Raw genomic sequence first — 14,739 nt, 5'->3', positions numbered from 1 at the left:
AAATTAAGAGACAGAATATAAATAGGAGTAGCAACAGTAGTGAAAATAATAACATTCCAATATTTTCCAAAGAACGGCCTTGGCTTTTCTCTTCACTCTCTTCCCTCTCGCTGAGCCAACTTCATCTCTCCTCCATCGACAAATTCACGCAAAATGTCCATTGATAGCTGCACGTTAAACATGGCAATTCCAAAAATTGAAAAACAAGAACCTGTTGTTTTCGATGCCTCCATTATTCAACATCAAACCAACGTACCTTCTGAGTTCATTTGGCCTGAACATGAGAAGTCCTGCCTCGAGTCCCCGGAACTTGTAATTCCTCCCATTGACTTGGGAAGCTTTCTGTCCGGAGACCCTTCTGCTGTCTCAAAAGCTTTTCAGCTCATTAATGAGGCATGCAGGAAGCATGGCTTCTTTCTAATTGTTAATCATGGTGTTGATTCGGGACTTATAGCTAAAGCTCATGAGTATATGGACAAGTTCTTTGGTTTGTCACCAGCGGAGAAGCAAAGAGCTCAGAGAAAGTTAGGAGAACACTGTGGATATACTAGTAGCTTCACTGGCAGGTTCTCTTCCAAACTTCCGTGGAAAGAAACTCTCTCTTTTCGATACTCTGATGATGATCAGTTGTCCAACATTGTCCAAGAATATTTCTTCAACGTCATGGGAGAAGAATTTGAAGATTTTGGGTAAGAACAGTGAATCATTTTATTACAAACTAAATAGTATATATTGTATGCAAATTTCTTTTTTTGGGGTTGATAACAAGGCTTTTGTCCTCACTTTTTAATAGAAAGGTGTATCAAGAATACTGTGAAGCCATGAACACTCTAGCCCTCAAGATTATGGAGCTTTTGGGATTCAGTCTAGGTGCTGGCCGGGAATACTTTAAAGAATTCTTTAAGGGAAATGATTCCATAATGAGATTAAATAACTATCCTCCCTGCCAGCAACCTCATTTAACTCTCGGAACTGGGCCTCACTGTGACCCTACCTCCTTAACAATCCTTCATCAGGATGAAGTTGGTGGCCTCCAAGTGTTAGTTGATGAGAAATGGCATTTCGTTCGGCCCGATCCTCAAGCTTTTGTTGTCAATATCGCCGACACATTCATGGTAAGATCATCACTAGACTCTCTGCGTATCAATTTTCTATGGTTGAAAATGGGTTGAGCTAAACCTATTTGGTAACCCTAGTTGCTGTTACCAACAATTGAATAAACTTGTTGTGTTTCAGGCCCTATCAAATGGCATTTTCAGGAGTTGCTTGCACAGAGCAGTGTTAAACAATAAAACAGTTAGGAAATCCATTGCTTTCTTTCTGTGTCCAAACATGGACAAGGTGGTGAAACTGCCGAATAACTTGATCGACTCCAACAATCCAAGGTTGTACCCAGACTTCACATGGTCGGAGCTGCTAGAATTTACTCAAACATATTACAGGGCCGACATGAATACCCTAGATGTCTTCGGTAGCTGGGTGCTACAGAAGAATACTTGAAGCTGAGAGTGGGATTTGCTGCTGGTCTAAAGGAAAATGGCAATATAAACACCAAAAAAAAAGGCCAGCTGGTCTGTGATTAGGTTTTATTGTCCGAAAGTTGGAGAGAATATTTGCAATATAATATAAATAAAAGAAGCAAATAGTAAGAAGAAATATTTAAAAATTAACTTCTTTTACTTTTATATTTTAATTCAGAAAGGATTCTGTGTGATTGGTCTCAATTGGATTATTACGAGAAAAGCTAATTAGCTAAGCAACATGGACATGAGAGATGCCGTAGGGAGGTAAAGGGGTGGAGTAGTTGCAAAAATTAAATTATACGGATTCGAATCCAAACTCTATTTATTTATTTTAGAAATTCGAATTCGTTTAGAATTTTATTAAAAATTAATTTTAATTATCTTATTTATTTTAAACTCTATTATTATTATTATTATTATTTGAATAAAATTTAAATTCATTTATTTTTATATATTTTAATTAATAATTTATATAAAAAATATTATTCAATAATAATTTTTATTTAAAAAATTTAATATTTTAAAAAAATATTTAAATTTTAATTTTTAAATAAAAATATATGTATAAATTTATAAATATTTTCAATCAAAATTGAAACGAACCAAAATCACCTATACTGCGAATCGTTTTTGAAATGTACCCTTATTTGCCTTCCACGCCGCCTCACGTCACACAAGCCTCTCTCTGAGCACTGAGCTCCACCACTTCCAGCGGGTCCACTGTCCACCGTCCAACCAACCTCCACTCTCCTCCCGACATCGACCGATTAACCATCGCGGCTAACTCGGGTCATCGATCTTCACTACGTTGCGGATGCGCGACTTAGTTAGCAACGCCGACTCCTCCTCACCTCACTGTCGCTCTCTAGTCTCTCTGTCACTGGTGGATTTGTAGTTTTCTCCCAAGGTTTTTTCAATTTCTCTAGCTTCTAACCCAAATCCTCTCTCCCAGTACTTGCTTCTTTGTGTTGTTGACATTTTTTTCGCTTTCTGATGTGTTGCATGCAAGAAGAGCCTCTTCGCGGCCTCCACACAATCGTCGGCGTCGGTCGTCGCTCTCCACGCAATCGTCGGTCGTCGCTCTCCAGTCCATCGGCTCTCTGCGCCGTCAGCAACTTGGTTGTCCTCAATCCTCTGTCTTCCTCAGCCCTCAGTCTTCCTCAGTTCTCAGTCCTCAGTCCTCATCAGCAACTGTAAAAGGTAAGTAAATTTTTTTTATAAAGAGTATTGAGTCACTATTGAGAAAAGTGTTTTTTTATAAAGAGTATTGAGTCACTATTGAGAAAAGTGTTGGTTGTGTAACTTTCTTGTTTGAGGTATCTTATTAAATGTCCTAACACTACAAACAATATAGACTGCATGCTAAGACAAAATTAACACAGCTAAGAAAAGAGACTTTATACTTGTTACTAAAAATCTCCTTAATTCCTTTCAAATTCTTCTGATGCGGTCATGCTTTCTGGAGAAACTGCCCATGGAAAGTAAATGAACTGTGAACTTGGCTCATTCACTGATCAATGATCAATAGCTTTCTTATTTATTTTTTACAGTACTTGGGTGGACTTATAGCATAAACTGTAACTAAGAGCTAATTTGGAACTTACTTTTTGTGCTAACTGTGTTATATTCTAAAGTGGGTTATCTTTCGTGTAAAAGGAAATACTAATGGAGGCAAGAGCAGAATTGAAGCATTATGTTTTAGCTCCTTCTCTAACCTGGTGGTGCTACACTCTTTGTTAAAGAGTTTAGGCTTCTGAATCTTAGGAAGAAATTTATAGTAGTTTATTTGGTTAGTTTGGGTATTTAAAGTATTTAGTTTATTTTTGGTATTTAACTTTGTTGGTGCTGTTTGTCATTAGATATTTTGGATTATTCAGAGTCAAATCAGATTAAGAGCATTGTTTTATTATTTGTTGTGGTTCTTCATAAATCTGGTATCAAAGCAAACACTCATATACCATGAAGGTTCTCTTATTGGCTTCCTCTTAACAAAAATCATAAACCAATAGTAAATTTTTGTGCTCAAAACAGAACCAAATGAAGGTTCTCTTATTAGTTTGACTCTAATGCTGGCCTTGCAGAAAAATTTGCATGCAAAACATGTGCACTAGACTAGTCAGAACATATATATATTGTTTTATGACTATTATTGATTTTTTATTTGTAAAAGTTAAAATTAAAATATTTCAATAGAATTTTTGAATGAATGTGAAAAAAAAAGTTTAAAAATCGGTTCAAACCGATCGAACCGAACCGAACCAAATCGGTTCGATTCGATTCAGTTATTCCTCTTATTCGGTTTGGTTTGTGTAAAATACTACAATTCGGTTTTCGGTTTGGTTCGGTTTTGAATCGAACCGACCGAATGCTCACCCCTAGCGACATCTCCCACTTTCCAGTCGGAGACAACTCTTCCCTCTCCTCTGTCAGCATCGGCAACATCTCCTTCTCTCTCCCCAGTCGGTGACATCTACTCTTTCCAATTTACGCTTCTCTCCCCCACTTCACTGACGAGACGACTGTCGGAGACAACCCTTGCCTCTCCCCAATCGGCATCGGCGACATCTCCTTTGACTGGAACTCTCTTCAGGTTTGCAATCAAATTTTTTGATAATCAAGATCTTTTATGTGCATGCTGTTAAAGAATTTTTAGTTGCTATTAAAGATTTTTAGAATTTATGGACTATTAATCTGATTATTTGGATACTGGTAAAAAATCTGATTATTTGCTATTTGGTTATTGTAACACTGTTGATTTTTAGAATTTATGGACTATTAATCTGATTTATGGACTAAAAGTTGCTATTAAAGATTATCTGATTATTTACTATTTGGTTACTGTTAATCTGATAATCAAGATCTTTTTAGTTGCTGTTAAAATATGTTAACACTATCAGATTCCATGCTGATTAAGAAAAATATGTGTTAATTTACCAGAATGATATTTGATGTAGTGAAGAGATTATAAATCCTAAGTACCCTCTATGTAATCCATCTGGTTCCTGGTTCCTGGTTCCTGTCATTGATTCTACTGCTGGTTTGTGCATATCTTACATATAGTTCTTGTGAAATTGCTAAGTTCTCGGAATTGATTTACAATCTATGTTTTCTGTATTTGTTTTTTTGAAGGTTTTCGAGAACAATTTGATATTGGAAATTGAAATGGAACAATGTAATTTAATGAACTTCTAAAACATTTCATTTGTTCAAAATTTTATGTTTGATAGATAATTTATTAATGGTTGTGTTATGATGAATTTGTAATATATTTATTTTGTTTAAGTATATTTAAATTTCCTAATTCAGGTTTGGTATTTGGGTTATAATATCAAATCTTTAAATTTTTTGCCATTGAATTGAAGTAAAAAAATGGGGTTCGGGTAGTATTGCGCGGGTATTGTTAAACGGATTTGGAATGGGTGCGGGTATTAAAATTAAAATACTAATCGGGTTTGGGACGGGTTCGGAAATTTTACATATAATCGGGTTCGGGTTTGGGTACTCTCAATTTTGCGGGTACCCTACCCGTTGCCATCCCTAGTTTGAGTTTCAGCTATTTTATGCTTTGAAGAATTCGGCGGCAAGAGTACTTGTTTAACTGAGAAGTGAAGATATTGTGCTCTCGGCGTTGTTGCAGAGTATCTAGGGTTTAGCAGATAGGCAAGAGATGCTGTACATAATAGGTCTAGGATTGGGAGATGAGAAGGACATCACATTAAGAGGCCTAGAAGCTGTGCAGAAATGTGAGAAGGTGTACATGGAAGCTTACACTTCTCTCCTCTCTTTTGGTCTCTCCACTGATGGACTTTCCACTCTGGTACTTGTTTGAACCTCTCTGTTTCTATTTTTATAATCTAATAATTGTTTCATGCCTTTGATATCTAAATTTACTTTGTGGATTTTGAATTTGATTTTTAAGGAAAATTTATATGGGAAACCAATTACCATTGCTGATAGAGAGATGGTAGAAGAGAAGGCTGACGATATATTGTCATCAGCTCGTACATCTGATGTGGCTTTCCTTGTTGTTGGAGATCCTTTTGGGTATGTAGTCTCTTGAATTTTACTATATTTTTGTTTGCTGTTCCGTTTTGATTGCATAATTTGACTGCAGTTTTTAATATTTGTACGTGCTCTGATTTTGAAGTTGTTCTTCTCTGGATAATTTGATTTGGAATGCAGAGCTACAACACATACAGATCTTGTTGTTCGAGCAAAGGAATTGGGTGTTGATATCAAAGTGGTACACAATGCTTCTGTGATGAATGCTGTAGGGATTTGTGGATTACAGTTATATTGCTATGGAGAGACTGTTTCCATCCCTTTTTTTACTGATACATGGAGACCTGATAGCTTTTATGAAAAGATTAAAAGAAATCGTGAACTAGGATTGCATACACTTTGTTTATTGGGTGAGCCTGTTATTTAACAAATTTACTTTTGCCGTTGCCTATTTTGTATGATATCTTAGTGATCAAATATCTGCTTTTCTTCATTACAGATATAAGAGTAAAGGAACCTTCTTGGGAATCCTTGTCCAGGTGTGTGTTAAAGGTTATGGATCAAAGCCTTTAAGTTTTACCTTGGAGATAAATTTTTTCTCCATTACAGATAACTATAACTATTGATGAACTCATCACTTTCAAATTGTTTTTAGAGGAAGGAAGAAGTATGAACCCCCTAGATACATGACTATAAACACTGCAATTGAGCAACTCTTGGAGATTGAGGAAAGACGTGGGGAATCTGGTGAGACTCAGCAAGTGTTTTGCTATCTTTACACATTCATGTTGCAACGTATTTTGTGCATTCTTTCTATTTTTGCACGGAACAACAATCTGTAACCTCCGCATGTGTTTTATTTTACATAAGCTAAATCTTTAGCTCTTTATTTGACAATTGTGACCTTCTTTCTTTATTCCTTTCTTTCTTTTTTCCTTTCCCCCAAGCTTGCTGATCCTATTTCTGTTCTTATTTCTATTATTTAGTGTTGCAGAAGTGTTTTTGAGTACTTGCTGTGGCAGTTGTGTCTATATATGAGGCATCAGTTTATGGAACAATTGAATTCAATTAACTATGAGTTAGAAACAACCCCATGCCTTGCAGATAAAGGGGAAAAGGGAAAAAACCATCTTACTAAAATAGATTGATGTTTACGACTTCTACTTTTATAGTGTCCACTAAAGTGTTGTATCAATTGAGTTGGTTGAAGCTGCATAATCAACCATTATAAAATGAAAGGTAATCTTAGGGAAGAGGGTTTGTGGAATTGATCCTGACCTGATATATAATGACTGCACTTGCTATCCTCCAACAAAAAGTATGTTCGATGTTTGCTATTATATTGTTCTCTATAACCTATTAGGCTATGACACTATCTTCCTAGCCTCAACTTATGCCTTTTAACCTTTGAGCAACTCTTTCTTGCGCGTTTTTGGCTATTGACTCAAATCTTTAAATAGAAATGAGCTTTCCGTATCTGTGTATCTACCAATTTTGGCATGATAAAAGCTATCCATTTTTGAATTACATTCCTTTGTTCAAATAAGTTAATAGAGGATCAAGAATAATAGAATCTCATAATTCTTTGTTTATGGATGTCATGCTCTGCTAAATTAGTTACTTTCTGGTGGGAAGTATGCAATTAGAGTGTTTTACATGGGTAGGCTCTTCATATAGATCTTAGGTCCCTGTACTCTGCCAGGCATCAAATGCACGTACTGGGCTGCCTACTTTCCTTATCCCTGATAGACTTTGTGATGATGCTAAACTTTTGAACCTTCTTTAGGTGCTCCATTTTGGCGTTTAAGCTTCTTAATTAAAAGCAATTTGTTTCCCCAAATGAAGATGTGCAATTAAAAGCAATTTGTTTCCCCAAATGAAGATGTGCAAATAAGTTTCTAACCACGGCCTGTTTGCAATTCTTCCCTTGCAGCATACAATGAAGATACTAGATGTGTTGGCTTTGCTCGGTTGGGAAGTGAGGATCAAATGATAGTTACTGGAACAATGAAGCAACTGCTGGCAGTTGATTTTGGAGCACCCTTGCATTGTCTTGTAATTGTGGGGAAGACCCATCCCCTAGAAGAAGAAATGCTGGACGTTTACAAACTCGAAGGAGGGAGTCCACACCAAAAAGATGATGGAAGTGTATAATGTTTCTCTAAGAGAAATATGTTTTGTGTCTGATATTTTGTCTTGTTGAAGAAGAAAATTTTCCCGGCATCTCATTCAGCTTAGTGTTTAATGTGCATGGTGCATTTACAACTTGTTGGTGGAGAGAGGATTAAGTACCTCATTTGCATTTTCTACTGGCCACTACTGTTGAAAAGTTGTGCAGGAAGAGGAGATCCATTTTTCGCTTGCATGAGGAGCCAAGCGAACTCCTCCACTCCAGACGTAATGCAACATTCACTCAATATCCTATGTGCATTTAGAAAGAAATATATATTTATCCTCAAAATTTATAGCTGGAGAGAGTCTGTGCGTCGGTATGCATGTCAATCAAAGCTACTGTACCATGAAAGATTTATTTGTATGGCTTCCCTCAGTTTTTTCTGGTAGTGAGTAGCCACACTTAGGTTGAGGGATCAGTTCTTGCTGGGTTTGTAATACATTCATTATCTTTACTCTTTCAAAGGTGGCTTAGACTTTAATTAAGAAATCTTTGAGACTGTTGGCCTGTTTCCGATCGAAATTCCTTCCAATATTGATTTGTTAAGACTTTGGGGTTCAAAAGCTTCCGAGAGAGATGATCATGATTCACTTGGACATTAAAAAATATAAATTAATAAGAGAGAGAAAAGGGTGCTTGATTTAATTGCTTTTAGATAGTTCATATTTGACATAAAGGGAACTCTAACTTAATTTGTTCATAAAATTACGAGGAAATGTCCAAATTTACCTCATAACATTATTAATATTATGAGGTTTTAGATCACTTCAACTATAAACTTTGATTGCCTATGCGAAATCTCAATTTGCATGCTCGTATAGACCTAGTTTGTGGTATTGCGAACCTGCTGGATCATTAAACACCCTGATTTAAAAGGCCTTGTTTGCTAAAGATAAGATCATGGTAACTAAAGATGATGTTTACACCTCTGGGGATTAAAAAAAGCAAAATGTCTCCCTTGACCTATAAGAAAATGGTGGATTTACCACACTTCCCCTGCAATCAATTCAACCGAATCTGATAACTTTTCATAGATATAAATGTCTCTCTCAAGCTAGGCTCCTCAATCAGGTCCAGCTTCTCTCTCAAGCTAGGCTCCTCAATCAGGTCCAAAGCTGCAAAGTACAGCTGTTGATCAATGTCTCCCATCTCATCCGGTGCTCTAATGCAATTAGTTATGGTAAATCTTTCATTATTTTGCTTTAGAGCAGCCTTTCTCCACCTTGAAGCAGCCACCATATCAAACAAGGCCTCTGCCATAGTTTCATTTATTTCTTGATCTTTCTTATTCTGATCAGAAGAAGGCTCTGTCTGTTTCCTCTTTTTGTTTGATATATTCTTAATCATCTTATCTGCTAGCTTGCACTGGCCTTGATGAAGATGGATTTTCAGGATGAGAGGACTCACCAGCAGGATTTGAACTTAAGCCTGTACCATCATTTCCAATCGATTTTTCCAATCCTTCAAAATGACTTGATTGTGCATATTTTCCATCAGCTGATGTATCTGTAAATATTGTGCATAATTGCTCATATATGGGACAATCCTTGACTTTAACCGTCTCATGCCTAGTTTGTGCCTGTAAGTGCAGACTATCAGAATACATAGTAATAAGGTCAATAAAGAATAAAATGTAAGTTTCAGTAGAAAAGAGAGAAAAAAAAAAAAGGGAAAAAGAAGAACAAACCCCGATGTCTTCCCACAGGTCAAATCCAATGCAGCAAGAATCATCTATAGCAAAATCATTTTGAACAAAAGCTGACTTCAAATTATGGAAGCGTGTCTGCAGTACATCTAGGTGTTTTCTCAATTGATTTTTATTGAAATTTAGATAAAGAAGGCATTAGCTTTTGTGCCCGCACCACATATGATGATAATGCCATAAATGCTGTTGAGATATATGACAGTATAAGGTAGTTTTATTATTTTAGATTGTCCAAGCACAATTAATTATTTTCCAACGGACACAGATAATAATGAAATCTGTTTTGCAGGGGTGGAGTTCATTTTATGGCGTCTAACAATGATTGCAGTGTGAGAGAATACGACATGGAGAGGTTTCAGCTTCTGAATCACTTCCAGTTCTGTTGGCCAGTTAATGTGAGCCCTTGTTGGAACTTACGATGACTAACAAGATGCTTGATAATTCACTTTTCTTTTAGATTTGCTTTCTGTTTTCCTTATGCATGAGAACCATCTGGACTTTCAGTTTTCTTGAATGGACATCTGAAAGTGCTTTTGACTGAGGAGGTTTAATCTTCAACATGCTTTCCTTCATATTGATTAACTGGGAAGAAGAAAACCATGCAATGCAGCAACTGGAAACGGGGGTTGGGAAGAAACAACAAATAATTGGAAATTCCTCAGTGGTCTATTTTGAACCAATAATCCTTTACTTGCGGAATTTCAGTTCAAATTCACATGCAATTTGTTTAGTTTTTTGGAAGAAGACAAGGTAAATGATGTAACATTGAATAGGCTTTTCACATTGCATCTAATATGGAATGTGAGAAAATAATAACAATAAAAATAAAGCTTTAGTTCTGAACAAGTTTGGGTTGGCTATATGTATCATTTTTTCGTCATTAGCTTTTTTAGACACCAAGTCCACACTAATATCTAAAACTTGTAAATCCTTTGGTAATAGTTTCATCCATGACATCTTAGCTCTCTGATCGCACTCCTGTGCTAGCTTATTTGATGCTTTATATTGGATATGACTAGACTTTTAATAGAAAGGAATTCACTGGTAGTTTCTAGCTATTTGGGGGTATCTGTTAATTTGTTTAAACTTTGCTGTATGTGGTCCAGTTTTGGTACTTGACATTGGAGATAATTGAATATGGCTACTAATAAGAATTGAGAAACGTTAGGAAAATGAGAATATGTTTTTCTCCAGTATATATAATATATTAGAAATTGTGCTTTCTAGGAAAATTCCACAATCCAATGGTGGTATCAAGGTAAAGACCTTGACTAAATTAATTTTATTCTTAATCATTAACAGGCATGCTTCAGTGAACAAGTTTGTTTATCAGTTTATGTGAGGATTTTTTGGAGTTTCTTATCTTTGTAGGCAAGGATGTTAACAACATAATAACATTTTGAACTGTCTCTCCATCAACCTTTTGGTTAGTAATTTTATATCTGCCTGAAAGTATTAATACATACATAATGCTATGCACATAGATTTTCAAGACACTTAAACACCCATGTGAGAAAAGTAGCTCATCGCTTGTCATTAGGAAGAATCTATATCACTTTGATAATTGTGCACCCCAAGTATCTCTACCCTTCTGGAAAGACGTTTTTTAATTGCTGTTGCTGTCCTAGCATATCTTGAAGGCAAATCAAACAATGTTAAATTTATAAAGACATCACTACATGTTAACAGTTCAACACTCAAAATGCCTTCCTGAAGCATGACATTGACTATTTATTACACATAGAAATTGGCAGAGGTAACGATTTTTGTTGCAGGAGGCTTGTAGATTTTACTTGATAGAAAGTTCCTTCGCTCTCGCAATTGCCTTTTTCATTAATGGAGCCGTTATTTCTGTAAGTGGTGCTGTTTGCAATTCCTCAAATTTAAATCCAGAAGATCAGTCAAAATGCAAGGACTTGGACTTGAACCAGGCTTCTTTTCTGCTTAGAGTATGTGACCCAGCCAACCTTTCCAAATATCTTATTACATTTCCTTATCTACACTTGCTCTTGTACTAGATAATGCTCTTCTTATACTGGATACTACAGTTTGGTTTTTCAGTTCCTTGTAAATTTACTATCCGACCTTGTTCAGCTTCATGATGGTGATTCTTTTTCTGTTTTCTTTTTCTGATAGCATGTTTTGGGTAGTTGGACTTCAAAACTTTTTGCAATTGCTTTGTTGGCATCAGGTCAGAGTTCTACCATAACAGGAACTTACGCAGGGCAGTATGTCATGCAGGTACTTGGTGATGACTTGTGTAATTATTATTTCTTAAGGTCAATGTATGTGAATCAGCTTGCCATTATTTCTGCTACTTTTACATTTAGTACTAAGGCTTATGGTTGCATTCTTACTTTCTGTTGAAAATTTTAACCTTTCTTAGTTCATCTTGTTATGTTGCAAGAACCAATGGTCAGAGCACCTTTTCTTCTATTTAAGTCAAATGATCTTATTAACAATTCAGTATAAATAACTTTGTTTTCCAAAAGAAGGCAATTGTTCAGTTAAGTTGATTGCTAGAGGTTGCTTTGTTATATTTTTTCACATGATATTCACTATATTTCTTATTTCAGGGTTTCTTGAATCTACGATTGACACCATGGATAAGGAATTTCCTAACTCGATGCTTGGCAATTGTCCCTAGCTTAATTGTTGCACTCATTGGTGGCTCTTCTGGGGCTGGAAAGCTAATTATTATTGCATCTGTACGAATTGCTTACCTTAAAGCTATTACACTTAAAAATAATGTGCAGTTCTTTAACTTTCAATCTTATTATCTACACAAGTAATATTTACAGGGAATGAACATCTCTGAGGTGTTTGCAGCAATATATTCTAACTGCTGCAGATAGCATTGTTTATTGTCTTGACTTGGCAAAAATGCACTACCTGTGATTATCAATGATTTTGTGGAATTTCTCTTGTTTTGCAAAATTATGAGATTCTATGATGATATATGCATAGAAGGAAATTTGAACTCTTACCTTAGCCCTTAGGAGTTTTATATAATTTCATTTTGATTGATCATCAGGTGGAATTTTAACCTAGTGTTGTCAGTTTAAAATGATTGCATTACAGTAACTTGAAAGTATCAGATAATCTGAAAGCACATTCTTATTACGATATTTTTTTTGATGTCGTCTCTGTTCTTATTAATGGCTAATGGTCATTCTGTTATTATCTCTACCAACTAATCAAATATAGAAAGCAATAAAACATAAGTTCTTATGATTTATCATATACATAGATCTTTCTTATGGTTGAATGCAATTTCTGTTTAGGAGAATTAGGCTTCACGTAAAGCTAGACTTCTTGCTGCAATCTGTTATTGAAGATCTCTGTCTTTCACTTTCTGCAACGCTTAGTAACACTGAGCAACCTGTTAAAAGTACTTGCTTTTCTCCGGAGGAAGTTCTATCTTGGGAAAAATAACCAAAAGTTATATTGCCTGTTCCCTCATTGATCCTGCCGTACCCTACTTCCCCCTGCCCCCCACCCCCACCCCCCAAAAAAAAAAAATCTGGTGGAGATCATGATGTATTCTTAATAATTTGTTGTTGCAATAATTCTATTCTTTTGCAGATGATTCTATCATTTGAGCTTCCTTTTGCTCTCATTCCACTCCTCAAGTTCACTAGTTGCCAAACCAAGATGGGGATGCACGCCAACTCAACTGTGGTATAATGTTGTTTGCTCTATACTTCTTCAGTTATTCATTTATACATTTTGTTTGACAATTAATCTATAAAATTGCTTGCCTGAATACTTTCTCCACCATTTGGAATAAAAATAGTACAAGAATTCAATTCAATTAATTTCTTTTTTATCGATTTTCTTGTTTGGAATGAAAAAAATTTAATTTAAAAAAAATCTCATTTTAAAAGAAATTGAAATCATGTATGCTTATATAAGAAGACCTTTGAATTCTTTTCTTGCAAAATGAATGGATCCTGTGAGAAATCCTGTAAAGAACATTATTGAAATGTTGGACTTGTCAGTCCAGTATTTTTCAACAGGAACCAATGCATATATATAAAGGTTTCTTTACAGAGCTTCATTGATCAAAATTGGATAAACTGCTATTATTTTTTAAAAGTTTCTTTATCACTGGTTTGTCATATTATCTTCTTCTGCAGATTTCAGCTATCACTTGGATCATTGGTTCCTTGATCATGGCAATAAATATATACTACCTTGCAACTGGCTTCATCAAGATTCTTCTTCATGGCCATTTAGAAGTGGTAGAAGTTGTTTTTCTTGGAATATTTGGATTTTCAGCAATGGCATTGTATTTGGCTGCAATTGCATACTTGGTGTTCCGTAAAAACAAGGAAGCTACTCATCTTTTGGCACTAACGACACCGGAAAGTCGACAGATGTCTAACGAGTTGGGCGATACGCCAATGCATAACCTCCCAAGAGAAGACATAGTACGGATGCAGTTACCTCAAAGAAGGTCTACAGAAGAAGTGGTAGGTGACTGAAATAGCATTTAGAATAGTAAAATAAGAAGTTTTTGTAGCAGCAGCTGAAACCCAGTTTCTCTCTAATGAATAGAAGTTGAAAGACATTCAAGATCTATAAATGGAAGCTTTGTTTTATTTTCTCATTCATTTGTTTTCATCTTTCATTTTGAGCACTCCGTAGATGGTGAACTCTGCAGATGTTCCTCAAAATCCATAAAAATCTTTTATTTTTCAAATTTGACTTGGACTTTTGTGTATTTTATAAAAAAGGAATAGTGGTTGTGGTCATTGACTAACACTGTAAAATGTATAATAAAATAATTAGTTAAAAAAAGAGAAAATAGTAATTTAGTTTTTATTTTATGAAAAAATTTATTAGTTAATTATTTTAAAAAATATATTTTTTTTATAAATTTTATTTATAAAAAAAATCTAAAATGTTTCTGTATAAAAAAATTAATTTTAACTGTTAATTTTTTTTATTAATTTTAACTATTAATTATTTTATTATTTAATTTATATAATTTAAAAATTTATTAATTAATATTTTTATATCGATAGCATTTTACATTTTTTTTAATACTTAACGGTTAATTAATATAAATTTTACAATATTAAAGAAAATTTTTCAATAACGTTATGAATGAATGCTTAAATATTTTATCAAAATAATTTTTAATCAGAATTAAATAAAATTTAATGAACTTTATAGTTACTTCCAAAATTTTTGTTTTATTAGCAATGTAATGCCTTAATTTAATCTTTATATTTTTAATTACAATTTTATGTATATATTTTTATAAATTATTTTTTAAATATTATAATTATTTATAAAGAAGTCTTTTATATTTTTTTTATACAAATTAA

The 14,739-nt window shown here is 34.5% G+C and overlaps 3 protein-coding genes across 11 annotated transcripts; all 3 read left to right on the top strand.

Annotated features, from left to right (window-relative positions):
- Nucleotides 1–153: 153 nt before the first annotated feature.
- On the top strand, nucleotides 154–4,684 carry LOC110625575 (gibberellin 20 oxidase 2). Its single transcript, XM_021771211.2, has 6 exons — nucleotides 154–689; nucleotides 794–1,115; nucleotides 1,237–1,385; nucleotides 2,533–2,723; nucleotides 3,383–3,457; nucleotides 4,653–4,684. The coding sequence occupies exons 1-6, from the start codon at nucleotides 154–156 to the stop codon at nucleotides 4,682–4,684; spliced, it is 1,305 nt and encodes a 434-aa protein (XP_021626903.2).
- LOC110625574 (probable diphthine methyl ester synthase) lies at nucleotides 2,131–8,220 on the top strand. Of its 7 annotated transcripts, none has more exons than XM_043961634.1 (9): nucleotides 2,131–2,430; nucleotides 2,536–2,723; nucleotides 3,923–4,113; nucleotides 5,161–5,340; nucleotides 5,443–5,567; nucleotides 5,706–5,935; nucleotides 6,025–6,064; nucleotides 6,181–6,286; nucleotides 7,459–7,757. In XM_043961634.1, the coding sequence occupies exons 4-9, from the start codon at nucleotides 5,191–5,193 to the stop codon at nucleotides 7,516–7,518; spliced, it is 711 nt and encodes a 236-aa protein (XP_043817569.1). In that variant the 5' UTR covers nucleotides 2,131–2,430; nucleotides 2,536–2,723; nucleotides 3,923–4,113; nucleotides 5,161–5,190; the 3' UTR covers nucleotides 7,519–7,757. The 7 variants fall into 7 exon arrangements, with proteins under 7 accessions (XP_043817569.1, XP_043817564.1, XP_043817568.1 ...); XM_043961633.1 differs by having other exon boundaries at nucleotides 2,135–2,406; nucleotides 6,181–6,272; nucleotides 7,459–8,220; XM_043961628.1 differs by having other exon boundaries at nucleotides 2,135–2,430; nucleotides 6,181–6,272; nucleotides 7,459–8,220.
- A 130-nt stretch (nucleotides 8,221–8,350) lies between these two features.
- LOC110626292 (metal transporter Nramp1-like) lies at nucleotides 8,351–14,019 on the top strand. Of its 3 annotated transcripts, XM_043961625.1 has the most exons (8): nucleotides 8,351–8,878; nucleotides 9,058–9,128; nucleotides 9,693–9,798; nucleotides 11,179–11,352; nucleotides 11,540–11,644; nucleotides 11,980–12,111; nucleotides 12,989–13,084; nucleotides 13,543–14,019. In XM_043961625.1, the coding sequence occupies exons 1-8, from the start codon at nucleotides 8,837–8,839 to the stop codon at nucleotides 13,888–13,890; spliced, it is 1,074 nt and encodes a 357-aa protein (XP_043817560.1). In that variant the 5' UTR covers nucleotides 8,351–8,836; the 3' UTR covers nucleotides 13,891–14,019. The 3 variants fall into 3 exon arrangements, with proteins under 3 accessions (XP_043817560.1, XP_043817562.1, XP_043817561.1); XM_043961627.1 differs by lacking the exon at nucleotides 9,058–9,128; XM_043961626.1 differs by lacking the exons at nucleotides 8,351–8,878; nucleotides 9,058–9,128 and adding an exon at nucleotides 9,140–9,611.
- Nucleotides 14,020–14,739: the final 720 nt, after the last annotated feature.

The sequence above is a fragment of the Manihot esculenta genome, chromosome 11, assembly GCF_001659605.2.
Source record: "Manihot esculenta cultivar AM560-2 chromosome 11, M.esculenta_v8, whole genome shotgun sequence".
NCBI classification, from domain to species: domain Eukaryota; kingdom Viridiplantae; phylum Streptophyta; class Magnoliopsida; order Malpighiales; family Euphorbiaceae; genus Manihot; species Manihot esculenta.
The sequence above is the reverse complement of the archived record's forward strand: the minus strand, read 5'-3'. Positions and strand labels throughout refer to the sequence as shown.

Bases quoted from the DNA above. Each gene is read 5' to 3' on its own strand.
- LOC110625575 (XM_021771211.2), top strand. From the start codon at position 154: ATGTCCATTGATAGCTGCACGTTAAACATGGCAATTCCAAAAATTGAA. The intron at 690-793 runs GTAAGAACAGTG...ACTTTTTAATAG, and splicing joins GAAGAATTTGAAGATTTTGG to AAAGGTGTATCAAGAATACT. The intron at 3,458-4,652 runs GTATCAAAGCAA...GTTTTTTTGAAG, and splicing joins TGTGGTTCTTCATAAATCTG to GTTTTCGAGAACAATTTGAT.
- LOC110625574 (XM_043961629.1), top strand. From the start codon at position 5,191: ATGCTGTACATAATAGGTCTAGGATTGGGAGATGAGAAGGACATCACA. The intron at 5,936-6,024 runs GTGAGCCTGTTA...TCTTCATTACAG, and splicing joins GCATACACTTTGTTTATTGG to ATATAAGAGTAAAGGAACCT. The intron at 6,065-6,180 runs GTGTGTGTTAAA...AATTGTTTTTAG, and splicing joins TCTTGGGAATCCTTGTCCAG to AGGAAGGAAGAAGTATGAAC.
- LOC110626292 (XM_043961625.1), top strand. From the start codon at position 8,837: ATGTCTCCCATCTCATCCGGTGCTCTAATGCAATTAGTTATG. The intron at 9,129-9,692 runs GTACCATCATTT...TCTGTTTTGCAG, and splicing joins CAGGATTTGAACTTAAGCCT to GGGTGGAGTTCATTTTATGG. The intron at 11,645-11,979 runs GTACTTGGTGAT...TTCTTATTTCAG, and splicing joins CAGGGCAGTATGTCATGCAG to GGTTTCTTGAATCTACGATT.